The sequence below is a fragment of the Saccopteryx bilineata genome, chromosome 5 (assembly GCF_036850765.1).
Source record: "Saccopteryx bilineata isolate mSacBil1 chromosome 5, mSacBil1_pri_phased_curated, whole genome shotgun sequence".
In the NCBI taxonomy this organism is placed as follows: Eukaryota; Metazoa; Chordata; class Mammalia; order Chiroptera; family Emballonuridae; genus Saccopteryx; species Saccopteryx bilineata.
In genome coordinates this window covers 17,315,383-17,343,202 of record NC_089494.1, presented here as the reverse complement: position 1 = coordinate 17,343,202, position 27,820 = coordinate 17,315,383, and the positions used below count along the sequence as shown (strand labels likewise).

General features: G+C 58.1%; 1 protein-coding gene across 6 annotated transcripts; it reads left to right on the top strand.

The window, feature by feature from the left end:
* Nucleotides 1-9,977: 9,977 nt before the first annotated feature.
* Nucleotides 9,978-26,006, top strand: SLC4A3 (solute carrier family 4 member 3). 6 transcript variants are annotated; one of them, XM_066279209.1, is made up of 23 exons: nucleotides 9,978-10,075; nucleotides 10,898-11,041; nucleotides 11,355-11,520; nucleotides 12,905-13,179; nucleotides 13,295-13,410; nucleotides 13,803-14,002; nucleotides 15,585-15,730; nucleotides 15,845-16,025; nucleotides 16,439-16,574; nucleotides 16,835-17,018; nucleotides 17,441-17,540; nucleotides 18,058-18,242; nucleotides 19,247-19,472; nucleotides 19,738-19,956; nucleotides 20,332-20,480; nucleotides 20,673-20,867; nucleotides 21,324-21,542; nucleotides 22,747-22,836; nucleotides 23,361-23,527; nucleotides 23,964-24,217; nucleotides 24,538-24,707; nucleotides 24,875-25,048; nucleotides 25,690-26,006. In XM_066279209.1, exons 2-23 carry the CDS (start codon nucleotides 10,991-10,993, stop codon nucleotides 25,765-25,767), a joined length of 3,681 nt encoding a protein of 1,226 aa, XP_066135306.1. In that variant the 5' UTR covers nucleotides 9,978-10,075; nucleotides 10,898-10,990; the 3' UTR covers nucleotides 25,768-26,006. The 6 variants fall into 6 exon arrangements, with proteins under 6 accessions (XP_066135306.1, XP_066135307.1, XP_066135308.1 ...); XM_066279210.1 differs by lacking the exon at nucleotides 9,978-10,075 and adding an exon at nucleotides 10,248-10,301; XM_066279211.1 differs by lacking the exon at nucleotides 9,978-10,075 and adding an exon at nucleotides 10,445-10,461.
* Nucleotides 26,007-27,820: the final 1,814 nt, after the last annotated feature.

The window sequence follows — 27,820 nt, the reverse complement described above, 5'->3', positions numbered from 1 at the left end:
GCCTGAGAAGGGGTTTTCCCCTGTTTCCCTTCACGGGAATCTATTAAACAATAATGGCCCAACGCTTTCAGCTCCGCAGTTCCTCTGCCGTCTGCCCAAATCCAGTGTGGACTCTGCCTGGCCTTGGCCACCGGCATTACAGGCATCTTAAACCAATAGGCGCTCCAGAGTGGGGAGGGAGGGTTTTTTAGGGAAGATCATTAGAAACAGTGGAGGAACAATTTCTCTAACATTGAGGCGCTCTCAGGGTGGAGGGGCCCTGTGCCTTGCTCCCTGCTTGAAATTGGGGAGAAGAGGGACTTGTCATGTGCTCCCCGTGCTAACAAGGCGTAAGGAGATGCAGTCTGGAAGGACCTGGCAGGATAGGTCTGCTGAAAGTTGCTCGGTTTTTTTGTTGTTGTTGTGTTTTTTTTTGCCTGGATAAGGGAGGTACTCCAGAGAATTCTGTGGGCCCCGAAAGTCAGCAGCAAGCCTGCTGGAGGGTCCCAGGGTCGCTGCTGGAGTGTCCCAGGGTCGCTGCTGGAGTGTCCCAGGGTCGCTGCTGGAGGGTCCCAGGGTCGCTGCTGGAGTGTCCCAGGGTCGCTGCTGGAGGATGGGATAGGCCCAGCCTCCAAATGCGGATGTGACCCAGTTAGATATGAACTGATTGAGTTTAAATCACTGGGCTGAGTTTATTTGAATGTTAATTTGAATGATAGTTAGAAATGGGGGCTCATTATATGGGTAAAGTTGAGGTATAGAGGAAAAAACACATGTTTGCATACCTGACTTTGTGGGACTGCTACCTCTCTGGGATTCCCACCTGCTACCCTTGAAAAGGTTAACCTGGAAAGGTATAAAAGGTGTGGACCTCAAGGGCAAGGGGCGTGGCTCTTTCACTGTGGTCTTGAGGTTACTCATTCTTCTCCCCTCCACGGGGCCGGGCTGTCACCTCAGGGTTCCTGGGGAAGGCATGTGTTCTGATAATGTGGTCGGACCTCTCTAGAAAGCTTTGCTTTGGGAGGTCTAAGGTGGGGCCTCTGGGGTGGGGTGGGAAAGTGGGGGCTGGTCATTAAGAGGCTGGAGAAGACTTAAATCCCTGTGGAGCCCGGTTCCACCCTTGACCCAGCCAGCCCTCTGTCTGCAGACCTTGGGGCCCTGGAGACTGGAATCCGGGGGAGAGAAGCAGCGCACTGCAGGACAGCGGCTCAGCCTCAGGCCTTACTGACAGAGGACAGCGAGTCCTTGCCTCCCGAGGGGAAGGGCTGCTGGGCCCAGGCAGCAGGGTGCAGTGAGGGGCATGAGGCAGCTTACCAGCTCTGCCTGGGCTGCCCCCGTTATGAGTCAGCATTGCTCCGGTCCCGCAATCTGTGCATTATACCCCCATTCATAGCTAGACTGAATGGGTGAGTTTATTTATACCTTCACGTGACAGAGATTAGTAGGACACAGTCCTACCGCAGAACCCATTAAAGCACGTGTCAGGGCAGGAGGGGCACCCCAGTGGCTCACACACCACCTCCTCCCGGAAAGCAGCTACCTTCTCTGGGCCGGCACTGCGTGGAGGGGCTAGCTCCCTTGAGGGTTTATAGAGGCGCACCTGTAAATAAGGATGAAGGTAACAACCGAACAGCTGGGTCTGGTCAGCCCTGACTGTGTTCCATCATTGTCTAAAGCAGCTGGTCTTCCCCAGTGTTTCTCATATTCCTTTGATCACAAGCTACAGAACCTGTTTTCTCAAGAGCCATCGTGTGTAGACCTGACCCAGACCTGGAAGGCAGATGCCCGGGCCCCAGACCCAGGGTTTCTCCTGTCTCGTGGGGCCCGCTGGGCGCTCTCTCTTCCCTCCCCAGCAAGGCCTGGCTCTGGCCTGGAGGGGGAGTGGGGAGGAAATGGTGTAACTCTCGGGACTGGCCAGCTGGGAGATGCTGGCTCAGTGGGGGTCCCTCCCGGACAAGGCCTGCAGAAGGGTGGAGGGGCCCAGAAAGAATTGTGCAGGGGTTCAGAAAAAAGTTCACCTACTTCTGTTTTGCTCAGAGCTGGCCTGAATTTTTAATTGAAGCAAATTAAAACTTCCCAAGAATAACAGTCCACTTTCCCGGCAGTGTGCACACCCCCTTCCCCGTCAGTAAGTTTGCAGCATCTGCTGACAAGAGCCAGGGCGGGGCCTGACGAAGGCCTTGCCCAGCCTTTGGCCCAGAGCTACCTTTCCTGACAGCTGGGCTCATTTAGGAGGACTTTCCCAGAAGCCCCTTTGGGTCATGGTCCAGGTGGGGCAGAAGCATCTCCACTCGTGTTAGGGTGATCTGTAAGATGATGTGAGGCAGAGGCAGTCAAAGAGCTTCTCGCCTGAACTGTGGGGCGCAGTGGAGCAAGTGTTGACCTGGAACACTGAGATTGTCGGTTTGAAACTCCGGGCTTGCCTGGTCAAGGCACATATGGGAGTTGATGCTTCCTGCTCCTTCCCCCTTTCTCTCTTTCTCCCCTCTCTAAAATGGATAAATAAAATCTTAAAGAAAAGAGACGAGTGTGGGGCAGCTTTGTTAGGCTTGCTCACTGGTTTATTGGCTGCAAGTGCTTTGCCTGATTGGTGTGTGAGCACGTGGCAGCACCCTGTGTTTGTGGCCTATATAAGGCTGTGGGTGCTTGCACTCAGGGGGGCTGTGGATGGTGGATTGTCTGCCCCCCCCCCCCCACTGTGAGGGGCCATTTTGCTGTTTCTTTGCCTGAGAAGTGGTTTTCCCCTGCCTGTGCTCATCTGCCTGCCATTGCAAGACTCGATTAAACAGAGTGGCCCAACGCTTTCTGGCTCCGCAGTTCCTCTACCGTCTGCCCGAATTCAGTGGGGACCTGCCTGGCCTCGGCCACCGGTGTTGCGAAGAGCTTCTCCCGTTTCTTTATGCTTAAGCTGCTCTGTGAACTTTTTTCTGTTCTCTTTAACAAGTCCAAGACATACTCTGCACCCTGTGTCCTGGGGGTGCTCTGTCGTTGCCGGTGTTGCCTGCCGACTGTGACCACTCTGGGGTGTGTGTGACCTCGAGCATTGCGCGTCTCCAGGAGAAGAAGCCGGGGTGCACCCTTGCCGACTCTGCCGCGCTCTGAGCATCTGGGACTGCTTTGCTACTGACACTTGTAAACGGATGTCGGGATGTCGGTCGGCAGGACTTGCCTTGCACACCCTCAGCTGTCCCCTGCGATCAATCCATCCCTGGGGGCTGGCCTTTCCCCTCCAACAAGTGCTCATTGATTGCTTGCCTTTGACCTTGGGCTTGCTGGCAGCGGCTGAGGAGGAAAAGGACTGAATGCTGTTATTTTCTGTGAAAAATAAGTGGGCGTGGATCAAGTGCACATTCGCGTTTGCTCCTGTGTGTCTTAATAAATTCTAGAGGGATAGACAGGGATGGTAGGGGGCGAAAATGAGAACGAGGCAGGAAGGGGGAGTTGGCTGATTTTGAGTTGCTTTTACATTTTATCTGAAATAGTTAAAACCTCCCAATGTATTATGACTCAAAAGTATATTTAAAAATTTATATGAGACCTGAGGGGGTCAGTAGCCAAACTGAGGGGTATTAATGCTGATTCCTAAGATTTTGGAATGGAGGGAGCAGGGTCAGCTTGAAGGACCCATCTCTCTCTCTCAGTGGGGGAGGGCTCATCTTTGCTGATGAGTCATTTCTGGTGGAGCGAGGGGCGAGGTCCTTTATCCTCCTTTATCTCGGTGCTTTGGTTTCTTCTGAGAAGACCCTGCCCAGATGGGTTGCTGCGGCTGGAACTTCAGCCATGGTTCTGTGTGTGATGCTTGGCCCCTCTCTGGGCATGTGCAATAGTTGGCACAAACCCACTTAAGATTCAGGGTTATGCTTTGGATTTGCAGCTATTTAAGCACGAGCACGTAACTTGCCCTTTCTGATCCATGGCACCTTCATCTATCCTGCAGGCACGAGGCCAATCAATACGGTTAGCCAGTTCACAAACTTGTGGAGTGCAGTCATGTATGTGGAAGTACTGGGGGGACTATCGAGCACTAAATAAATGCTGGTTTTAAGACCTGCCTGTTAGTTATTGCAGCCTGCTTTGTTGCCTAGTGTAGGGAAAACAGCTGCGTTAGGCTTGCTGGCTTGCACTTTGCATGATTAGTGCGTGAACATGTGGCAGAGTCTTGTGTGTGTAGCCTGCATAAGGCTAAGTGAGGGGGGCGGTTTGCAGATCTCTGACCCGCCACCATGCAGCATGGATGGCCTGCCCACCGGTGTGAGAAGCGGTGTGCTCACCCGCTGTGCGAGAATCTGATAAACAGGAATGGCCCACCGCTTTCCAGCTCTGCAGTTCTTCTGTGGCCTGCCCGAATCCAGTGTGAACCTGCCTGGCCTCAGCCACCGGCATTTTACCTAGAAAAGCCCTTTGCCGTCAGAAGAGGGAGAACCTGCATCTCACTGTCCGCGTGTCCATGAGGGGCATTTGTCCGCCGTGCCGCAGGCACTGCTGAGAATGTGAACAAGCCAGAGCATGTTTTTTTTTTTTTTTTTCTTGGCTCATCCTTTGTCATTTGATCATCTTGGACTTAATGCCTTCTCTGTCCTCCACAAAAACATTCTTCAGTTTATTAGTTACTATAATTACTTGTCCACTTGCCTTCAATTCCACAGATGCTCACTGAGCTCTTCACGTCTGCCAGGCTCTATGTGAGAGGGGGCAGGGGGGTGGTGGACTGTAAGGGTGACCCAGACACGCTCTGGCTCCCTAGGAGCTGACGGTCTGCTGAGGGAGTGGAAAGTGTTGCCTAGGAGCTGGGTCTTGAAGGATGGGGAAGGAGACAGTAGGGGGACGTCATCAGGACAGCGGTTTGGGAGCAACTGCTTTGCGCCCGTCTTGACACTGATCGTTTTAATGACGTCCTTGTGCTTAGTACAATCCTGGGGGAAAGTGTGGTCTCTAGTTTACAGGCGAGGAAGCTGATTCTCATCAAGGGCTTGCTGAATCTCAAACTCAGGCCCTTTCTGTCTTTCCCGAAACTAGGCCGACTGGAAAGGCCACTCCCTGGTCCTTTTTAGTGTGCCTCTTTGTGGCAGCAGGGTCCGGGGCTACCACAACCCAGCAGAAAAGCCGTCCAGATCCTCAGCGCCTGCTCTCCTTACAGACTCGACCTTTTCTGTCATGGGGCCTTTCCTGAGCTCTTCCTTCTGCCCAGAATGCTCTCCTCTCCCTTGCTTCCCCAGCCTGCCTCCAGGGCCCGATTCTTTCTTCAGGCCTTTGCTTAATTACCTCTGCCTTACAGAGCGTGTCTGAATGTCCTCTGTAACGGCGCGTTCCCGCCATTCTGCAATTATAAATTTATGTGTTTGCTTGCTTGTTGTCTGTAAGCCGCCCAAGGGCAGGGACCACGTCAGGGTGTCTTCACTGATGGGTACCCAACACCTGGTATAGAGTGTGGAGTGAACGGGTGGGTGTTGGTTTACATTCTTGGCTGTGTATGAAACACTGCTTTACAACATGTTCAAAACAACTTTTTTTTTTTTTTTTTTTTACAGAGACAGAGAGATAGAGTCAGAGATAGGGACAGACAGACAGGAACGAAGAGAGATGAGAAGCATCAATCATTAGTTTTCTGTTGTAACACCTTAGGTGTTCATTGATTGCTTTCTCATATGTGCCTTGACTGTGGGGCTACAGCAGAGCGAGTAACCCCTTGCTCAAGCCAGCGACCTTGGGTCCAAGCTGGTGAGCTTTGCTCAAACCAGATGAGCCTGCGCTCAAGCTGGCGACCTCGGGGTCTCGAACCTGGGTCCTCTGCATCCCAGTCCGACGCTCTATGCACTGCGCCACCGCCTGGTCAGGCCAAAACAACCTTTTATTTGATACCCCCTTCCCCATCCCTGGGGGTTTGCAGGACTCACTGACCTTACTCATTACCCCCCTCTTGGGGGAGCCTCCTTCTGCTCTGTTGACTGCGGAGGGCAAAGGCTTGCTCCTCTACCCCCACCCCAGCATCTGGCCAAGATACTGCATCTACTCTCGTTAACCCTTTCTTTGTTTCATTTCATTTCATTTGATTTATTTAATTTCTTTTTAGTAAGAGAGGCAGAGACAGAGGGAGGGACAGATAGGGACAGGCAGACAGGAAGGGAGAAAGATGAGAAACATCAAATCTTCATTGCGACACCTTAGCGACACCTTAGTTGTTCATTGATTGCTTTCTTATATGTGCCTTGTGGTGGGGGCGCTACAGCAAAATGAGCCTTGGACTCAAGCGAGCGATCTTGGACCTCAAGACAGCGACCTTTGGGCTCAAGCCAGCCACCATGGGGTCATGTTTATGGTCCCACAGTCAAGCCACTGACCCCGCACTCAAGCTGAATGAACCCGTGCTCAAGCTGGTGACCTTGGAGTTTTGAACCTGGGTTCTCTGAGTTCCAGGTCGATGCTCAATCCACTCTGCCACCGCTTGATCAGGCTATTTTAATTTATTAATTTTTAGAGAGAGAATGGGAGGGGCAGCAGGAAGCATCAACTCATAGTTGCTTCTCATATGTGCCTTGACCAGGGAAGCCCAGGGTTTCAAACTGGCAACCTCAGGATTCCAGGTCGATGCTTTATCTATTGCACTAACCCTTTCTTTTTCCTCCTCTGCAAATATCCCTACCCATTCCCCAAACAAGAAAATTCAAAGCAGGGTACTTACTTGGGTAGGGTTGAGGGAAGAGAGAAAAAGAACACAGTTTCATATGTCAAAATGTCATTCCAGCCACGGACAAATCTGTCCCCTGGAGCTAAAAGGTGGGCTCTGCAGGGGTGGGAGAACGTCCAGGGACAGGCAGAGCTGGCCTGAGCTGGCACGTTTCAAAGCCGAGTCCAGGTTTGCCCACGGACACAAGGAGTATGACGGGATTAACCATTGCACAGTAACAACAGTAGTAAATGATAAGAATGACATTTATTGAGCACTTACTGTGTGCCAAGCGTCGCACTGGTGTTTCATACACAGCATTTCGAACTCCAGAGTCCGGGCTCTTTCTCAGTGCCATGTTACCTGTCTTGTAAAGATAAGATCTTATTCACCACGAGTGCAGTCAACAGCAGATGACACTGGGCCCTCCTCTCTGGAGAGCAGGGAGGAGACATTCTTGACAAGAGGGAATTTCAGGTTGGGCCAACTAAACCCACATCCTACTGTCTTCCAGAAACTCTCAGCTGCTCAATTAGAATTACAAAGGCAAAGATTGGCCCATTGGCCAAGGAGTGTCAGAATCTATCCTGCTGGAGGTAAAAGTGGTTCCGATCTTTGTCTTCTTTTAACCATGACTTTACATGGATGGCATCTGGAGGACTTACTGCCTCCAGATGTTGGTAAGCGTAAGCCAATGTCCACTTTTTTCTGTGTGTATAGTCATCATTTTTTGTATTGCAAGCTACCTGAGGGCTTCCTGGTACTTGTGTCTTCAATTTGTAATAGTGAAACTAGCTAACATTGAGCACGTCCTACGTGCCAGGCATTGTTCTAGTGCTTTACATGGCGGAATGTCTCTTAAGCACCCCGTTACTATCGCTGTTATGCAGATGGGGAATCTGAGGCCCATAGAGGGTAAATAACTTGCTCAGGGTCACACAGTTGTCACATGGCAGAGCTGGGCTGTGAACTCAAGCTGCTTGACTTCAGATGTTATGCTTAGCCACTCCCCTACATGGCTTCTAGTAGCAAAAATTCATCTGGGAATTTCCTGGTGGGGACGGTCAAGTCAGACTGGGCTTTGGAGGAGAGTGCAAGGGGGTGCTCTGTGCTTCTGCCTTTGCTGTCACCTGTCTTTGCTGTCACCTGCCTTTGCTGTCACCAGTTGAGTATCTACAGGCTCTGAGCTGGGAGCTGCCTGGGAAGCCACACATACTTTCTCTCTCTCTTTCTCTCTCTCTCTCTCACACACAGTGGCCATCCTTGTCACAGGAGTGAAGACCCCATCAGGAACACTATTATGCAGGGGACTGGAGGTAGTAGGACACAGTGGGAAAGCCTCCAGGATGTCAGGAGACCTGAGTAGGAATGATGGAAGTGTACACTGATGTCTAATCAGATGAGCTGGTATGAAACAACTGACAACTGGTAGCTGTCAGCATCTCCACCCTGAAAGGAGAGATGAACTTGGCTGTCTGAGTTCATCAGACCCTTCCACAGAGACTGTACTCCATCACCCCGTGGCATAGGGGATAGAGGAAGGGACTGGCCAGGCTCGAGACCAAAGCTGCTGACAGCACATGGGGTCGGGGAGTCCCCAGCTGGGAAGCGGATGGGAGTCAGGGTTTCAGGAAGAGCAGGACCTGTTGCGGGGCCTCAGAGGACGAGCCAAGTGATGCCCAGAAGACATCAATGTGCAGAGCCCAGTTCATGAGGTCCCAGGTTGGCTAGACCCACCTCAGGCTGTCTTGGTATTAAAGTTGCTGCTGTCCGAATTTACTGGGTAGAAGACAGGGACTGGGGCCATAACCCAGCTGTAGAAGGTAGACTGAAGACTGAAGAGCCCTTTAATGTCCCCACTGGGAAAGGCTCCAAGGCCCTTGCTTATCTCTGCTGAAGTGAAGCTTCCTCCCAAACAACACTCAGTGAGGAGACTTGGAACCAAATTACCTGGCTCAGAGCAATCAAGGATTAGGACGGTGTATTAGTGTGTGGGACCGCCGTAACAAAGTTCTGCAAGTGGAGTGGCTTAAACATCAGAAACTTATTATCTCACAGATCTGGAGGCTGGAAGTCTGAGAGCAAGCAGGGTCCCTGGCTGGTTGGCCCAGTGGTAGAGCATGAGCATGGCGTGTGGAAGTCCTGGGTTTGATTCCCTGTCAGGGCACACAGGAAAGTGACCATCTGCTTCTCCCCCCCTCCCCCCTCCCCCCCAGCCAAGGCTCGAATGGCTTGAGCAAGTTGGCCCTGGGTGCTGAGGATGGCTCCATGGCCTTGCCTCAGGTGCTAAAATAGCTCAGTTGCTAAGCAACGGAGCTAGCCCCAAATGGGCAGAATGTTGCCCCATAGAGGGCTTTCTGGGTGGATCCTGGTAAGGTGCCAGTAAGAAGAGCCTGTCTTGCTGCCTCCCTGCCTCCCACTTAAAAAAAAAAAAAAAAGATGTCAGCAGGACCATGTTCCCTCGGCAGGCTCTGTTGCAGGCCTCTCTCCCAGTTTTTGGTAGTTCTTGGCTTGGGGCCACAAAGCTCCAGTCTTCACAGGGCATTCTCCCTGAGCACATCTGCACCCAAAGTCTCTTTTTTCTAAGGACACAAGTCATATTGGAAAAGGAGCCATTCTACCCTAGTATGACTTCATCTGGAACTATGCTGTTTCCAAATAAGGTCACAGTTGGAGGTACGGGGAATTAGGACTTCAACATATGAATTTTCAGGGAACACACTTCTATCCTTAACGGATGGTCTCAACATCCCGAGATTTGGGTTACCGGTCACATGTTCTACTTATGCTGACTCCTACACTGGCCTCTTGTGTCACCTTCTTAGCACCTGTGAGACCAGGCGGCCAAGCTCATCCCTGTCAGTGAAACAGGTATGCAGCACTTAAATGGCTGTGACCTGGGCAGTCACCTCCTCTACACTGTGAATTGGCAGGCTAACAGGTGTCTCCGAAGCTCCCTTGTGGGAAGGCTGATATGGGTCTGGAGCATGCGGCTTCGGGCCTAAAGCAAAGTGGGTGTTCCAGGGACACTAGTCACCCTCCCCCAGTCTCCCTGTGCGACTCTAGTAGAAAAATGTCCCTTTGGGTTGAGCTGAGACCCAGCCGAGGGCAGGGATTGAGAGGGTAAATGACATATCCAAGGTCACAGTGTTCAACTTTTCCCTCTCATAAGAGTACCATCCTGGCCAGGAGTGGGTTCCCTCTCCCGGGCCTGGCCAGTTCCACCTTCCTGGCCATCAGCTCCACCCCCATTTCTCCCCTGACATCCTCTTCTGTGTTCCTAAGGATTCAGGACGTGGCCTCAAGGCATATTGGAAGAGGAGCTGTGACCTCAGGGAGCGGGAGACCGGGAGAGGATTTATGGAAACAGCCACAGAATCTCAGAGCCATGGAACTTTGGAACGCTCTTACTCCAGGCCCTGCTGGCTACAGGTGGGGAAACGGAGGCTGGGGCTGGGGCTGGGGCGGAGGGAGTGGGGAGCGCTACTGTACCAAGGTCAATGTGGGGCGGTGCCTGGCGACAGAAGCCAGGTATATGGGGCTATATTGGGACTGAAGGGGGAGGTGGTGGGTGCTTCCCTGTGCTGTGAACTCCGTTCTCAAGGTTGGAGGGGCCTTTGTCTGCGGAGGGGTCGCCTCTGGGGCTCTCGAGAGGAGGGTAGGCTAAAAGCAAGGTGGGGGAGGGAATCTGGGGATTGTGGGACAGGAGGGACGTGCCCCCACCCCCAGCATTGGGTGGGACACCAGGAGAAAGGGCTGGCGGGGTGCTGGTGCTGCGGGGCCAGTCTGCCGGGGGCGGCCACCGTGGCTGGGGCGGGGTGAGTCAACGCCCGCCTGCTTCCATTGTGCGGCCCTGCGGTGGGGGCAGCGGCGGCGGCGGGGCAGCGGCGGCGGCGGAGCCGCGGAGCCGAGCGGCGAGGAGGTGGAGCCGCGGGCTGTGGGCTCCGGCGCCTGCGTCTGCCCGGCCGGCCCGGCTCGCCTCCGCTGCCCGCTGCGGGCGCCCCCGGCCGCCCGGCCCTGCGCGGTGACAGGCCCCGGAGCGAGAGCGGGAGGGAGATGGGGTGCGGAGGCCTGCCGGGGCCCCACATGCCCTGGAGCACCGAGGTACCGCAGGGAGGGGCGGGGCGCCGCCGGCCCAGGGTGTCCCGGGCGTGGCAGGGCCTTGGTAGGGCGCTCGGGTGGGCGGAGGATCGGGCTCCTGGGATGGGGCGAGGATGGCCCAGCGAGGATCCTGACCCTGCCTTCCTCCCCAAGGGCTCCCCACTAGGTCTCCGCAGCGCCCCCTTCTTCTCACCCGGGTCACGGGTGCCCCAGTGAGCAAAAGCCTCCCAAACCGCCTCGCCAGCCATGGCCAACGGAGTGATCCCGCCGCCCGGGGGCGCCTCCCCCCTACCGCAGGTGACTGACGTATGGGGCTGGGGGCTGAGGAAGGGGAGAGACCCCCAGGAGGAGAGGGGTACCCTCAGGCTGACTGTTGGACCCCCTAGGTCTAGGGTGGAGCTGGGCTAGGTGGTATGAAGAAAGAGGGGGTCTTTCGGTATTTTTCAGGTCTGTTGGCCCATCTCCCCAAGCTGGGAGCCTGGGCCCTGGAGGAAGGGGTGGAAGATGGAGACTGCTGGCCTCCCAGGCATCCACCTTTGGGCTTGGAGTTGGGGCGGGTGTGGGGCAGCCATGGATCCAGGTTCCTTAGGAGAGCTCTCTGAGCCTGCAGGTCCGGGTGCCCTTGGAGGAGCCCCCTCTGAGTCCAGACATGGAGGAGGAGGACGATGACTTGGGCAAGACCTTGGCTGTGAGCAGGTTTGGGGATCTCATCAGCAAGCCCCCAGCCTGGGACCCCGAGAAGCCCAGTCGCAGCTACAGCGAGCGGGACTTTGAGTGTGGGTAGCCTGGGGACCCCTGCTGTGGCCACCCTCACCACCATCACCTTCATTGCCACCATCACCGTGCTCACCACTGGCTTGGTCACCCAGTGCCATCTTGTGCTGGATGCTGTGCTGGACATTGTGCTGGGCCACCATGCCATGTTAAGTCATCCTGCCTCGCTCACCCATTGCCTGTCCACCTGCCAGGGAAGCCGGGTCTCAGTCGCAGAGGAGATGTAGGGAATGGGCCCGAGGCCTCCCTAGTGACCTTCATCTTCCTCAAGGCTCTGCCATACCCTTAGCCCTCCCCCACCTCTCCCCCCACCTCTCCCCCACCTCTCTCCCACCTCTCCCCTCACCTCTCCCCCACCTCTCCCCCCTCCTTTCCCCTCACCTCTCCCCCCACCTCTCTCCTACCTTTCCCCCCACCTCTCCCCCACCTCTTCCCTCACCTCTCCCCCCACCTCTCCCCCCACCTCTCCCCCACCTTTCCCCCACCTTTCCCCCCACTTCTCCCCCACCTTTTCCCCCACTTCTCCCCCACCTCTCCCCCACTTCTCCCCCACATCTCCCCCACCTCTCTCCCACCTCTCTCCCACCTCTCCCCCTACCTCTTCCCTCACCTCTCCCCTCACCTCTCCCCCACCTCTCCCCCACTTCTCCCCTCACTTCTCCCCTCACCTCTCCTCCCCTCTCCCCCACCTCTCCCCCCACTTCTTCCCCCTCCCACCTCTCCCCCCACTTCTCCCCCACCTCTCCCCCACCTCTCCCCCTACCTCTTCCCCCACTTCTCCCCCCATCTCTCCCCTCACTTCTCCCCCCACCTCTCCCCTCACTTCTCCCCTCACCTCTCCTCCCCTCTCCCCCACCTCTCCCCCCACTTCTCCCCTCACCTCTCCTCCCCTCTCCCCCCACCTCTCCCCTCACCTCTCCCCCATCTCTCCTCCTCTCTCCCCCCACCTCTCCCCTCACCTCTCCCCTCACCTCTCCCCCATCTCTCCTCCTCTCTCCCCCCACCTCTCCCCTCACCTCTCCCCCCACCTCTCCCCCCACTTCTCCCCTCACCTCTCCTCCCCTCTCCCCCCACCTCTCCCCCACCTCTCCCCCACTTCTCCCCCCTCAGCTCTCTGACTGCTTCCCCTTCTTTGCTGTATTATGTCCTCCTGTTCCCCCACCCACTCTTTCATGACTCTCCCTCTCCATTATTCCAGTTCCCCCACTCCACCAGGCCTCACCAATGACAGAACAGGGACACAGGTGTTAGGGGCAGCCTGGCTCTGGCAGAAGGACTAGGGTGCCCTTGTTTAAGGCCTTGAACTAGAATAAGGTGTGTCTCCCTTGGGTGGTATGGGGGCCCCTACTGCTACAGGGGCCCCAACTGGCTCTCCTGCACCCCCAGTTCACCGGCACACATCCCACCACACCCACCACCCGCTCTCGGTGCGCCTGCCTCCATCCCACAAGCTGCGGCGACTGCCCCCCACCTCTGCCCGGCAAACCAGGAGGAAGAAGAAGGAAAAAACTTCTGCTGCCCCCTCGGAGGGGACCCCTCCCATCCAGGAGGAGGGGGGAGTTGGCATGGAGGAGGAAGAGGAGGAGGAGGAGGAAGAGGAAGGGGAATCTGAGGCAGAGCCTGTGGAGCCCCCTCCCTCAGGGTCCCCACAGAAAGCGAAGGTAAGGCTCTGCCCTGAAGGAGGGCTGGCTGCTCAGGGGGAGGGCAGAGGGAGGCCTGGGCCAGCCTGTGGCTGCGTCGGGCCAGGGGCTCAAGATATGTCTGGCTTGTCCACAGTTCTCCATTGGAAGTGACGAGGATGACAGTCCCAGCCTGCTCGCGAGGGCTGCCTTCACCAAGCCCCTGTCCTCAGGGGTCCCTCGTTCTGACAAAAGCCCCCAGCACTCTGTCAGGTACTGGCTTCCAGCCCAGGGGAGGTCCTAGGCTCCTTCCTGATCCGGGGAGTATGTTCACCTCTGTCCCCAGAGCAGATGGGGAGGGGGGGGAGGGGTACGAGGGGTGCCCCTCCCTGTCCACATGGTGGGCAAGGAGGCAGAATCAAAGGGCCAGAAGGGAAAGTGTTTTCTAGGAGAGAGGGAGGCCGGGGATCAAGAGGAAGGGGGGCCAGTGTGATGGGGCCAGGAAGGTAGAAGTGAGCTTTCTGTTGTGCCAAGAGGAGCCTGTGTCTAGTGCCCAGGGGGCCACTCTAGGCCTTGCCCCAAGCTGGAGGCAAAGGAACCCCCTAACCTGGTCCATCTCCACTGTGGTTCCCTATCAAGTCCAAGGCTGCCTGTTGCCTCCCCAGCTCCGCCAGCCCCCGAGCCCAGGCCTCCCGGGTCGCTGGAGAGAAGAGCCGGCCCTGGAGCCCGTCAGCCAGCTATGACCTGCGGGAGCGGCTGTGCCCAGGCAGTGCCCTGGGCAGCCTGGGTGGCCCAGAGCAGCGGGTGCCCACCGATGAGGCGGAGGCCCAGATGTTGGGCTCCGCGGACCTGGACGACATGAAGAGTGAGTGACACCCTGGGCCAGCCCCCTCAGCGCACTCCCGTGAGCACTGAGCCTGTGAGGGACCTTGGAGAGGCTCTGTGTTTTCCCCACCCCGGGGCTGAGCCCCCCTTTTTAATATCCCTGTCTGCTGCAAAGTGGTCAGTGACGGGGAGCTCACTCCCTAACCAAGCCAGAGCTCACTACTTCTGAGCTCTAGTTTCCAGAGCTGAGGTTTCCCTTTACGACTCCTCTGCCCTTCCATCCTGATTCTGTCCTCTGAGTCGGCCCCAGAATAAGGCAGCCCCCTGGCCATGTGATATTTGGAAATATCATTATATTTCCTGCTTCTTCTCAGGGTAGACTCCTCTTACCCTTAGCCAGCCCCCCGGGTCTGAGCTACCCTGTCAGGCCCTACTTCTCCCGTATCAGGGGCCCGCCCTGTCACCCCGACCCACCACCCTTGGCGGGCCTGGCTGTGATCTCGGCACATTCTTTCCGTCTTATCAGGCCTGGTTTCTGTGCCACCTGTCAGCACCCACAGGGCTCTGTGCCCAGGCCAGAGGCATTACAGACCCGCCTGCCTGCCTCTTAGAACCCGTGTGTGGGTGGGGGCGGGGAGGAGGGCTTTGAGCTGAATACGTCATGGAATGTTGCCAGAGCCTGAGGACAGGGACAGGAACAATCCGATGGCAGGAGCAGTGGTGGCGGGGGTGGGGGTGGGGTGGGGGGTGGGGGGGGGTGGGAGGGTCAGGGGGAGGGCGTGTTTACAGATCCAGGTTGGGGCTGAGAGCGGCCTGGAGTGGTCTGGAGACCTAGGGAGCTGGGATCCAGAGACCCGGCTGTCTCCAGCTCTGGCTGTGCAGACCAGTGCCGCCTGGGCTCCCGCCTCTCAGCAGAGCCGTGGCTCTGGGCTGGAGCAGGGGCTGAGGCCTCGACCACTGTCCGGGGAATGACGAGCCAGCTGCGGGGGGTCACAGAGCCCGATGGGGTGCTGAGCCCCGGGCCTCGGGATGCCGAGGGCTGGGGTTCCGGGGTGGCTCCAGCTCTGGGCCCTCGGGACTTGCTGGCCTCAGAGGACTTAGAGATGTTTGTGCTGGACCTTGAGGACTGTGACCTGTGGGAGTCTACCAGGGACCAGCTGAGCCCCATGGCAGGGGGACCAGCTTGTGAGTAAATGGGCTGTTGGCCTGGAAGGGGGGGGAGGAAGGGAGAGGGCCTGCTTGACTCTGGCTGGCTGTGTCCCTACGGGGTTAGATGTGGGAGCAGAGAGAGGCTTGGGGAAGGTGCTGGGGGCTTGGGTCCTGGCGACTCAATGTGGGTCGTGGCACTCCAGAGTGAGAGGCAGTGGCCATGGCAGGGCCTGTGGACTGACTTTCTGTGGCTTGGTTAGTGCTCCCCTGTGTGACTTTGAGCTAGTCCTTCTTCCTCTCTGGGCCTCGGTCTCCTTATCTATGAAATAGGTACATTGAACAAGGTGGTCACACTGGCTGGCCCCTGGGTGACTGGCTGGGCAGAGCAGGGGGCTAGAGGGGCTGCTCATGACCCCATGACCCCAAGGCCCCAAGCTAGACCCCCGGGACTGCCAAGCCCACCTTCACCACAGGTCACCGGCTGGAGGACAACCCTGGCGTGCGGCGGCACCTGGTGAAGAAGCCGTCTCGGACCCAGGGTGGGAGGGGCAGCCCCGGCGGTGTGGCCCCCATCCTGCACAGGAAGAAGAAGCAGCAGCTAGACCGGCGGCCTCACGAGGTAGAGGACCTGGGAGCGGGAGCCTGTAGCTTCCTCTTGCCCTTGTTCCCCGGAGACTCCCTTGCCCTGCCCTGTCGCCGTGTCCCACCCGGTGGCCCCTGGCTCCCACCCCAGGTGTTTGTGGAGCTGAACGAGCTGATGCTGGACCGCAGCCAGGAGCCCCACTGGCGGGAGACGGCGCGCTGGATCAAGTTCGAGGAGGACGTGGAGGAGGAGACAGAGCGCTGGGGGAAGCCCCACGTGGCTTCGCTCTCCTTCCGCAGCCTGCTGGACCTTAGGAGGACCCTCGCCCACGGTAGGGGCCCTGCAGGCTGGCCCAGGGGCTGCATGCCCTCTTCAAAGACTACGGAGCCTGTGCCAGGCTGCCCAACTCCTGGGGACTACTCCCTGGAGTCCTAGGCCCAAGTGAGTTCCGGCTGCCGCTTTTGGGATGTGGAGTCCAAGTGCTCGCAGAGCTGTAAGCTCTGAGGGGCAGGGCTGGACCCCTGGTGCCTGGCACTGTACCTGGGGCATAGTAGACATCAGTCTACGTGCAACAAACCAACAAATGACTTCCCTCCCTGGGCCGTGGCCGCGTGGAATTGTGTATCTGCCTGGGTGCACGTGTGTTTGGCTCTCCCAGCACGTGTGCCCTGGGGAGAAGGCAGCTGGGGGCTGGTTGCTTCCTGTCCGATGGGACCATGTCCCCTCCTCTGACTGTGCCCCCAGGAGCTGCCCTGCTGGACCTAGAGCAGACCACGCTGCCGGGAATCGCACACCTCGTGGTGGAGACCATGATTGTGTCTGACCAGATCCGGCCGGAGGACAGGGCCAGCGTCCTGCGCACCCTGCTGCTGAAGCACAGGTTCCAGGGTGGGGTGCCCGAGACGGGGGCTCTCGTGTGCAAAGACCCTCTTGTGTGGCTTTTCCAGCCTCGGCTCGAGTACCCAAGGGACGGGGAGGTCATTCCTGACTCATCTTTGGACAGCACTCACCATTAGGAAGTTCTTTCTTGCACTAAGGCAGAGGGACAGAGACCTTGACCTTCCACTTCTCCCTTCCTCCTGACTCAGGCCATCAAAGCCTCCCCTCCTAACCTGCCTTGCCCCTCCGCCCTTTCTCCAGCCACCCCAATGATGACAAGGACAGTGGCTTCTTTCCCCGAAACACGTCCAGCTCCAGCATGAACTCGGTCCTGGGGAATCACCACCCCACTCCCAGTCACGGCCCTGACGGGGCGGTGCCGACCATGGCCGATGAGCCCGGGGAACCAGCCCCACTCTGGCCTCATGACCCGGATGCCAAGGAGGTCAGTCGCCTTACTCTGCCCTGGCTTGGGGGACTGAGAGGGCTTCCAGTTTCAGTGCAGCCCAGTGATGCCTCGTTGAGTGGGTCAGGCAGGTGGGCTGCCTGGCCCCAGACTAGGCCTGAGGGCGCATCTTTAGGGGCACATGCCCGAGGAGCCCCTGCTTGGGAGAAACAGGAGGTTTCAGTGGGAGCTGCTTAAACAAGAGAAGGCTGAAGTGGTTGTGGGGGCTGGGAGGAGGGGTCCAGACCCTGGCTGGGCCTCCTTCTGGTGTGAGGTGCATCATCAACAGTCGCTCCCCTGGCGGGCGGGATAAAGAAGATCCAGGGGCTGGAGGGCAGAGTCCAGGGCTGGACCAAGGGAAGGGAGGGCCTGCCACGGCCTCGGGTCTGGGTCCCAGCCCTATTCCAGTTCTGCGTCCTCAGAAGCCCCTCCACTTGCCCGGAGGAGACAGCCACCGGGGGAAAAGCCTGAAGCTACTGGAGAAGATCCCCGAGGATGCTGAGGCTACGGTGGTGCTCGTGGGTAAGGAAGGACAGGTGCGGGGCTCCGGGCACAGGACGCCGGGGGCGGGGCACAGGACGCCGGGGGCGGGGCACGGGGCACTGGGGTGGGGCACAGGGCACGCAGTGGGGGGGGGGGCTGTGCTCCGCGTGTCTATTGAGCTCTGGCCCGCGGGCTGCCTCGTCCATCCACACTCTGGCCCCCACCTGCCCCTCCCTGCCCCTCCCTGCCTCTGCTTGCCCCTCCCAACCTGTCTTGTCTCCAGCCCTGTCTTCCCCAGTCCTCTGCCTGCTTCCCTTCCAGTTTTTGGACAACTGCTTGTCCGTAGAGCACTTTTATGAGAATTAGTAAAAGGCGCCCTTTCCTTACGACCTTTTATTTCCACCTGTTGGTAAATTGTGATAACTACACAGACATATAAGTGAGTAAGTCTCCTTTAGAATGGGGTCTCCTTGTGCAGTGCACAACTTGCCCCGCTGGACACAGCGGCCTTGACCGCTCCCCGAGCCCAGCGCCCTACGCCTTCCTCTCCCCACAGGCTGCGTGCCTTTCTTGGAGCAGCCAGCAGCGGCCTTCGTGCGGCTGAATGAGGCCGTCCTCTTGGAGTCTGTGCTTGAGGTCCCTGTGCCGGTTCGCTTCCTTTTCGTGATGCTCGGGCCAAACCAGACGAGCACTGACTATCACGAACTTGGGCGCTCCATTGCCACCCTCATGTCTGATAAGGTTGGTCCTGCAGCCCCCGGGCTGGGCATTCCAGGCCTGTCCCCCTGGGCCCTCTGTGTCCCCTGTCCCTCCGTGTCCCCTGTCCCTCTCACTGCCCTCAGGGTACCCATGGGTGCAAGGGTGCTAGAGGCCCTCCTGGGTGGCAGCAGTGCTTTGGAGTGGTACAGAGGGCTGTTGGCCGAGGGCAGAAAAGGGAGCCTCCCACAGCGGGTGCTGTGGGAGGGGGGAGGGGGAAACAGGGGAGAAGCAGCCCAGACCGCCAGGTTTTGGATGTGACGTGAGACCTGAATGGGCTGGATATGTTGGTTTTTGCTGTGGCTTCTTTTGGGTTTTGATAGGAGAGTGATGTTTGAAATACTTACCAACCTGCCTGACGGTGGCGCAGTGGATAGAGCGTCGGACTGGAATGCTGAGGGCCCAGGTTTGAGACCCTGAGGTTGCCAGCTTGAGTGCGAGCTCATCTGGTTTGAGCAAAGCTCACCAGCTTGAGCCCAAGGTTGCTGGCTCGAGCAAGGGGTTACTCAGTCTGCTGTAGCCCCACGGTCAAGGCACATATGAGAAAGCAATCAATGGACATCTAAGGTGTCGCAACAAAAAACTAATGATTGATGCTTCTCATCTTTCTCCATTCCTGTCTGTCTGTCCCTATCTATCCCTCTTTGACTCTGTCTCTGTTAAAAAAAAACAAAAATACTTACCAACCTACAGGACATGGGCACTCTCCGATCAGCATGGTCCCGGAGGCCCCTGCAGTGCCTGGTGTTGCCCCTGGTAGTTGTTGCATTGTGGAAAAGTCTGGAGGCTCCCACAAGAATAGAGGGCACTTGGAGGGGACAGTGTTCAGGGCTGTGGCTGCTTGCTGGCCAGCAGGACCCGTGAGTGAGTCGGAATTTTGACAGCTGGACTGGGCCCGTGTATGTGGCCGAATGTTCTGACGCCCCTTCCCCGAAGCCCCTGCCCAGGGGCTCCCTCGGTCAGCTCAGTCCCTGCTTTCCTGCCTCCAGCTGTTTCATGAGGCCGCCTACCAGGCCGATGACCGGCAGGACCTCCTGAACGCCATCAGCGAGTTCCTGGACGGCAGCATCGTGATCCCCCCGTCCGAGGTGGAGGGCCGGGACCTGCTGCGCTCCGTGGCCGCCTTCCAGCGCGAGCTGCTGAAGAAGCGGCGAGAGCGCGAGCAGACCAAAGTCGAGATGACCACTCAGGGAGGCTATGTGGCTCCTGGGAAAGGTCAGACTCTTTGGGGTCCTGGAACTCCCCCTTTTCTTTCCCCCTCCACCCCCCTTTCTTTCCCCCTTTCTTTCCCCCTTTCTCCCCCCCTTTTCCCCCCCTCTCTTCCCCCCTAGCTTCTAAGGCTATGACCCCAGCTCCGTCCTGACTCCCGGAGTCCTGACGCAGCTCCCAGTCCCTTGCCCCAGGGGCCAGGCTGGGAAGGATTGAGGGTCTCCAAGCAGCGGGGGAGTGGTCTGTGTTCCAGCAGCCCCTTGTTCCCCAGAGCTGTTGGTGGAATTGGGGGGCTCTGAGGTGACCCCTGAAGATGACCCCCTGCAGCGGACTGGCTTGGTGTTTGGGGGGCTTGTCCGGGACGTGAAGCGCCGGTACCCGCACTACCCCAGCGACCTGCGCGATGCTCTGCACTCCCAGTGCGTGGCCGCCGTGCTCTTTATCTACTTCGCTGCCCTCAGCCCTGCCATTACCTTCGGGGGGCTGCTAGGTGAGGGGGCGGGGGGCACAGGCAAGGGGGCTCAGTGTCGCCTGCAAGGTTCCTGGGTCAGGGTGTCCCAGTGGCCTCTTTAGGGGCTTACAGGCGAGCAGTGGTAGTCTTCAGTGCGACCAGCCTGAGCTGCTGGGTCAGGAGATTCCCAGGACCACTTTTGGGGGAGTATACAGTGAGAAGAGGTGGAGGTCCCATGATCGCCTTGGGGGACAGGTGGTGAGGGGCAGGAGGTATGGGGTCAGTGAGGGGGCCCTATGCATCACTCCGGGGAGCTGCTCCATTCTTGTTGGGTCTCCTGGTTAGGGTAAGCTAGATAAGAGGGGGCAGGTAGGGCCAGGCCGGAGCCATCCCGCTGACCCTTGCCCTCCCCAGGGGAGAAGACCGAAGGGCTGATGGGCGTGTCTGAGCTTATTGTGTCCACGGCTGTGCTTGGAGTCCTCTTTTCTCTGCTGGGGGCCCAGCCCCTGCTTGTGGTTGGCTTCTCAGGGCCACTACTGGTCTTTGAAGAAGCCTTCTTCAAGGTGACAGCCCTTTCCCGCTCCTCCCCAGGGATCACCTGCCCCTCCCTGGTCCCTCAGCCCAGGTGATAGGTCCTTGCTCTCTCTCCCGCCTCCCCCTTGGAGTTAACTGCCCCCCCCCACTCCTCATCCCACGGGACCCTGATGTCCAGGGCAGACAGCTGTGGGTAACCACCCTTCCCTCCTGGCTGCCAGTTCTGCCAATCCCAGGACCTGGAGTACCTCACCGGCCGGGTGTGGGTTGGCCTCTGGCTGGTGGTCTTTGTCGTGGCTCTGGTGGCCGCGGAGGGCAGCTTCCTGGTCCGCTACATCTCGCCTTTCACCCAGGAGATCTTCGCCTTCCTCATCTCGCTCATTTTCATCTACGAGACCTTCCACAAGCTCTACAAGGTGGCGGGCCACAGAGGTCCTGGGGGCGGGCAGGTGCAGGTGGCGGTGGGCAGGGCCCTGGGAGAAGAGTGTGGGAGGGGTGGCATGGAGCATTGGGGCAGTGGGCTCAAGGAGGGGACTCTGTGGGGTGTGGGCAGGGGGGTCCAGGACACCCTGGTTTAGATCTGAGCCTAAGGGGAAGGAATCAAACCCATAGGGGTTGGTCAGAACTCCAGGATTCACCTGCACAGGTATGGTCCCTGTCAGTACTGTGGGGCTGCGTGTCCTTGGATCACCTTTCGTAGAGGGGTGTGTGTGTGTGTGTGTGTGTGTGAGAGATGTAGTTGGACGTCCTGTGCTGCTGTTGTCTGGTCAAGCAGGTGAGGGGCCAGCCTTTTCCCCTGCAGGTGTATGGTGGTGATGAACTCAGGGTTACCTGTCCAGGTGAGCACGAGGGCAACCTTGTAATCCACACAGGTGTTCACAGAGCACCCGCTGCTGCCCTCCTACCCCCCGGAGGGGACACTGGAGGCTAGGCTGGACCTGAACGGGAGTGCTCTGACCCCCACTGAGGGGCCGCCAGGCCCGAGGAACCAGCCCAACACGGCTCTGCTGTCCCTCATCCTCATGCTTGGGACCTTCCTCATCGCCTTTTTCCTGCGCAAGTTCAGGAACAGCCGCTTCCTGGGGGGCAAGGTGTGTGGCTGCCTGGCGGGGGCCTGTGGAGCCCCTGTGGGACTCCTCTCGTCCTGCTGTCACTGTCAGCTCCACTCCAGAGCAGGGCTGCCCCCTTCTCCTGGGCAGTCCCTGGGCCTAAAGCAAATCTGTGTAGCCCCCCCCCCCTCCCGAAGCCTCAGAGAAGTGTAATCAGAAGAGGTACGCCTGCCCGGGCTGGCTGGCACTCACGGGGCTTAAAGGGACAGGTTGGGGAACTTCCCGACCAGCGTGGACCCAGGAGGGGTTGGGGTCAGCAGCCCGTGCTCGTCTCTGCCCTCACCTCTGTCTCCCCCCTCACCTCTGTCTCCGCTCGTCTCCCCCCTCACCTCTGTCTCCGCTCCTCTCCCCCCTCACCTCTGGCTCCGCTCGTCTCCCCCCTCACCTCTGTCTCCGCTCCTCTCCCCCCTCACCTCTGTCTCCGCTCTCCTCCCCCCTCACCTCTGTCTCCGCTCGTCTCCCCCCTCACCTCTGTCTCCGCTCGTCTCCCCCCTCACCTCTGTCTCCGCTCTCCTCCCCCCTCACCTCTGTCTCCGCTCGTCTCCCCCCTCACCTCTGTCTCCGCTCGTCTCCCCCCTCACCTCTGTCTCCGCTCGTCTCCGCCCTCACCTCTGTCTCCGCTCCTCTCCGCCCTCACCTCTGTCTCCGCTCATCTCCCCCCTCACCTCTGTCTCCGCTCCTCTCCGCCCTCACCTCTGTCTCCGCTCGTCTCCCCCCTCACCTCTGTCTCCGCTTGTCTCCGCCCTCACCTCTGTCTCCGCTCGTCTCCACCCTCACCTCTGTCTCCCCCTCACCTCTGTCTCCGTTAGTCTCCCCCCTCACCTCTGTCTCCGCTCGTCTCCGCCCTCACCTCTGTCTCCACCCTCACCTGTCTCCGCCCTCACCTCTGTCTCTGCTCGTCTCCCCCCTCACCTCTGTCTCTGCTCGTCCCCACCTCACCTCTGTCTCTACTCCTCCCCCCCTCACCTCTGTCTCTGCTCGTCTCCCCCCTCACCTCTGTCTTCACTCGTCTCCCCCCTCACCTCTGTCTCTACTCCTCCCCCCCTCACCTCTGTCTCTGCTCGTCTCCCCCCTCACCTCTGTCTTCACTCGTCTCCCCCCTCACCTCTGTCTTCGCTCGTCTCCCCCCTCACCTCTGTCTCCGCTCGTCTCCCCCTCACCTCTGTCTCTGCTCTCCTCCCCTCAGGCTCGCCGCATCATCGGGGATTTCGGCATTCCCATCTCCATTCTGGTGATGGTCCTGGTGGATTACTCCATCACGGACACCTACACTCAGGTGAGTGAACCCCGACCCCCTCGGCAGCTGGTTCTCACCCCAGGGCCTTGAGAGGCGGGCTTTGACATGTCCCCATTGCCCCGGAAGCCGAGATCAGGGCTGGAACCCATCTTTCCTAGTGGAGTGGCAGTGACCCGCTGGGGCCACACTGGGATGGATGAACGGGGGCTTCAGAAGTGGCCTGCTCAGGAGGCCACCCGGGGGCTCTGAGGCCATGTGTGACCCTTAACGCATGACTCCTGGGAGAACAAGTATGGCGCTGGGGGCAGAAGGACAGGTGACATCATGGTAGGTTTCCTGGCAGTTCTGGGGGTCTGGGAGAAGGTATGTCATGTCTCTGCCCTATACCGGACCCTTGAAAGCAGCTTTGGAGGATATAAAACTAGTTCGCCTGAACCTGTTCACACCCGGTTCCCTGGAGTCCTGGTACTGGGGGCACACAAGTTGGTGGGAGCAGCGACTGCGTGGGTTCCTAGCACGAGGAGGCAGTGTCCCTGAGCCCTGTCTTCCTTCTGGCCGTGCAGAAGCTGACAGTGCCCACAGGGCTCTCCGTGACCTCCCCCCATAAGCGGACATGGTTCATCCCGCCTCTGGGCAGTGCCCGCCCTTTCCCGCCCTGGATGATGGTGGCAGCGGCTGTCCCCGCCCTTCTGGTCCTCATCCTGATCTTCATGGAGACACAGATCACTGCGTGAGAGGGCTGGGGGACACTGGGCAGACGGCTAGAGAGTGATGGGGTTGGGGGCTAGGGGACAGGCTCCCTACGGCGCTGTGACATGCTATCTGCCTGGTGCCACCACCTCTGGCAGGGTGGCACTTGACAGTCCCCAGGAGACTCTGGCAGTTTGCTCTCTCACTTAGTGATGCTCACATCCTCTTGTTTTGGTTCAACCACAATAACGTGGTGAGACCTGGCATCTGGCTTTTGTGGTGGTTTAAACATCCACACTCGAGATTTGGCTTAAATCTGCTGCAGTGTGAGAACTTGAATTTGGGAATGTGAAAGAGGAAGCTGGCAGGTCCTGGGAGAGCTCTTTTCTGTGTGTGCTTCTCCCACTACCGTCCCTGCAGTGTGTGCCCGGCCCGGCCACTGGCCCGCTCACCCCCTCTCCGTCCCCTCCCTGTAGGCTCATTGTCAGCCAGAAGGCGCGGAGGCTGCTCAAAGGCTCTGGCTTCCACCTGGACCTGCTTCTGATCGGCTCCCTGGGGGGACTCTGTGGGCTGTTTGGGCTGCCCTGGCTCACGGCTGCCACCGTCCGCTCGGTCACCCATGTCAACGCACTGACTGTGATGCGCACCGCCATTGCACCTGGGGAGAAGCCCCAGATCCAGGAGGTGCGGGAGCAGAGGGTCACCGGCGTGCTCATCTCCAGCCTCGTGGGTGAGAGCGTCCACCTTGCAAGGTCCTGGCCTCCTTGGACCCTGAGCCCTTAAATCAACTCTGTCTTCCCGGCTTGGCCCAGGTCCCTTCTGAATCTCCAAACGTGGCCTTTCTAGCCCCTGCCCTGCCTGCCAACCCTGCTTCTTGCCCCTCCTTGTGCCGGAGTCCTTTCCTGGTTCTCTATCCTGTTCCATCTTCTCTTGTTCATGGTGATGAGGCTCAGCGGATCAGTTAGATGGCCCATGTCCCCTCCCCACAGGGCCCATCTGCCCTCACAGGGCTGTCCCGGGGGTCAGGCAGGTCTGTGTCCCCCTCTCCAGGCCTGTCCATCGTCATGGGGGCGGTGCTGCGCCAGATCCCATTGGCCGTGCTCTTTGGGATTTTCCTGTATATGGGGGTCACTTCACTGTCCGGTATCCAGCTGTCCCAGCGTCTGTTGCTCATCTTCATGCCAGCAAAGCACCATCCTGAGCAGCCCTATGTGACCAAGGTATGGACAGGAGGGACGGAGGTGGGGAGACGGGTGATGGCAAGGGACTTGGAGGGTCCCTGTGTTGGACACGGACAGGGTGACTATGAAGTTACGTTGCGACCTGGGGAGCCAAGTCTCCAGGGCTGGGGGCGGGGGAGTGTGGTGAGAGCTGCCTCCCATTCCAGGTGAAGACATGGCGGATGCACCTGTTCACCTGCATCCAGCTGGGCTGCATCGCGCTGCTCTGGGTGGTCAAGTCCACGGCGGCCTCGCTCGCCTTCCCCTTCCTGCTGCTGCTCACAGTGCCTCTGAGGCGTTGCCTTCTGCCCCGGGTTTTCCAGGACAGAGAGCTGCAGGCGGTAAGGATGGTACTCCGGGCAGGATAGGGTGGATGGGGCCTGGAATCGGGGAGACCTGGGTTCCAGCCCCTGCTGTGCTGCCTGTTAGTTGTGTGAGTGCATGCAAGTTACCTAGCCTGAAATTCTTACTTTCATCTATGTAATGGGGCTAATAGTAGGCGCTCCCTTGTTGGGAGGCTTAAACGCTAGTCCAGGTAAGGCACTGAGGACGATGGTTCGGCGTGGAGTGAGCACAAGGCTGCAGACAGCTGTGCTGACTGTGCACAGAACCAAACGCGTAGCTGAGGGACGAGGAGGAGTGTGGTGGCGCTGAAATCCACCTGAGCCTTGTTTTTGTCACATAGAGGAAGGGACATCTTTTTTGCAAAATCATCCATCTAATCACGGTCTACAGAGGTATACTGCCAGATCTAGGGGTGGTCTCAGGAAAGTCCTTCACATGTGGTACCTCTTATTATTATTGTTACTAGGTGTTGTCACTGGAGGGGTGGGTGACCTGAAGTTTTGGCCGAAGGGAAGTGCTTGCATCGGGGATCACTGTCCCTGCAGACAGTGCGGGCTGCTGGCTGGGGCAGGAGCTGGGGAACTGCGGGGTGTGAGTCAGCTTCCCTGCCTCTGCCGACCTTCTGCTCCTTCTGCAGCTGGACTCGGAAGATGCTGAACCAAACTTCGATGAGGACGGCCAGGACGAATACAACGAACTGCACATGCCCGTGTGACCCTCCTACATGGTGCCCTTCAGAGACACTGACACCTTAGTGACTGACACCCGGGCTCGCTCAGAGCCCGCCCCAGGGCCAGCGGGCTCCTCACGACCCAGAGACATGCCTGGAACCATACTGACGCCACAGCCAAAGGAAGCCCCGGACCCTGCCGGAGGCTCTGATCTTGTCTCGCGCAGGCCCTTTCGCAGACCAGACCGGCACCGGCTTTGAGCTCATTATAACTACACCCCTTGTCTTGTGTCTGTCTCACTTTCTTGGTTCCGTATCTGGTTTCTCAGGTCCTATTTATCCATCTGGAATTGGAAGAATTGGAAGAATTCTGTTTTCAGGGTCATCAAAACCAGAGAAGAGGTTTGAGGCGAGGACAGAGTTCTTGAGGGAAAGGGAGAGAGTCAAGACCACAGAAGGTCGGAGCTGGACCTTATCACCCTCCTTAGCCCCTTCCAAGTGCAGCTGAGGAGTGGGGAGGCTCAAGGCCTGGCTCAAGGTCACATGCCTTTCACCTGGCCCCTGTTTAGAAGGGCTGGGGTGGGGGGTGGGGTAAAGAAGAAGGCGATTGCTCTGTTTTTAGCCACTAGGGAAATCAGAGCTTGCCCAGTGGCTGTGGAGCTACAGAGGGGAATGTGACATGTTTATCTTCTTTTTCTGATTCTTGGCATTCAGAGGAGCAGGGACAGTAGCCCAATCCCCGAGACGCCAGGGTGGTGCTGGACTTGGGGTCCCTGGACCATTTTAGATTCTCCCGGCTTAAAAGAGAAGCAGTTCTGGGATTCCTGAGGCCACTCCTTGTGCAACAGTCTGTTAAACCAGAAATAACCTGGGGGCCTTGAGGAGGGTGCAAACTGGGAGCCCTTTGCGTCACAGTTGCTGGGCAACCAGAGCGTGGTGGCGGTTGTCTCTGCGTTGCCCTCTGGTGGCCGCCCTCTCACACTACAGGCCCTACCACCTGGTGGATTCTCTGTGGTCAAAGATCCCATTCAAGCACGTTCAGATCCTCGTTGGAAGACACGGGAGGCAGAGAGGTTCCTTTGGGTTTCCCAGCCCTAGGCGGCTGTGAGCATCCAGAGCGGGGATTCCTCATCTCCATTAGCCATTTCTGCAGGAGCCAGCTTCTTTCTTATCCTCTTCCCAGTTTCCTCCCAGGTGTTCAAGCCAACAGCTACAGGGTCAGGAGAGAAGGGACAGATATCACTGGGAGGCTGTTGTGTTCATAAGAAAGAGCTGCGCCCTTCCAGCTGTTTCGGATTGTCACCCAGGTTTAAGCATCTCATTTCAGTCGCCCAGGCTCCCATGGTCTCTGGCGCCACCATGGTTTCTAACAGCATCGGGCTTCTGATGGACTCCCCTCGCCTAAGGACCTAAGGACAAAATCCCTTTTCACTGAGATTGGCCGAGGCCAGGCGGAATTTCAGAGGAACTTTGATAAGAAGCCAAGTTAACCCAAATTAAAGCAAATGCAGAAACCTAGAACATAGACGTGTGCAGAGCAGATGACAAACACAGATGGCAGAGGCTGAGCAGAGGATCCTGGTGGAAAGGCTTTGCACGGAGGACCCTATTCCTTTCTCAGAGTCATCGATTAGGTGGCCTGGCTCCCCTGTGGGACTCAGTGTTGGTGGGCTCTCCTGTTTACTCTGGGGGATGCCAAGACCCCCACAGGAAGGACCTCTGCTTGCTGAACCTTTGAGAGAAAGAGGCAACCCAAACCAGGAATACTTGGCTCTTCATTGGGCACAGGTTGTGTCAGTCATCTCCACTTGGCGAATAGCTGAGAACTGTGGGCGTTCCTCAACTGGAAAATGAGAAATAAGAAGGTGGGGGCTTTGAAACAGTAATGAGTCCTGGTCCTAGCTGGTGTGTTGTCTGGTGTAACTAGACCCTGAGGCCTCTGAGTGATAGGTGAAAAAATTTCAGTGTGAATGGTAGAACCAGACAGAACCTGTGGCTAGTGAACATGTCACCCAGTTGGGTGGCCTTGAAGACCACCGCTATTCCTACCTGCCTTTATCCCCACCCCCCAAGAGAGAGCAGCAGCAGTTAAGCGCCT

Bases quoted from the DNA above. Each gene is read 5' to 3' on its own strand.
- SLC4A3 (XM_066279209.1), top strand. From the start codon at position 10,991: ATGGCCAACGGAGTGATCCCGCCGCCCGGGGGCGCCTCCCCCCTACCG. The intron at 11,042-11,354 runs GTGACTGACGTA...CTGAGCCTGCAG, and splicing joins GCGCCTCCCCCCTACCGCAG to GTCCGGGTGCCCTTGGAGGA. The intron at 16,026-16,438 runs GTAGGGGCCCTG...CTGTGCCCCCAG, and splicing joins TAGGAGGACCCTCGCCCACG to GAGCTGCCCTGCTGGACCTA.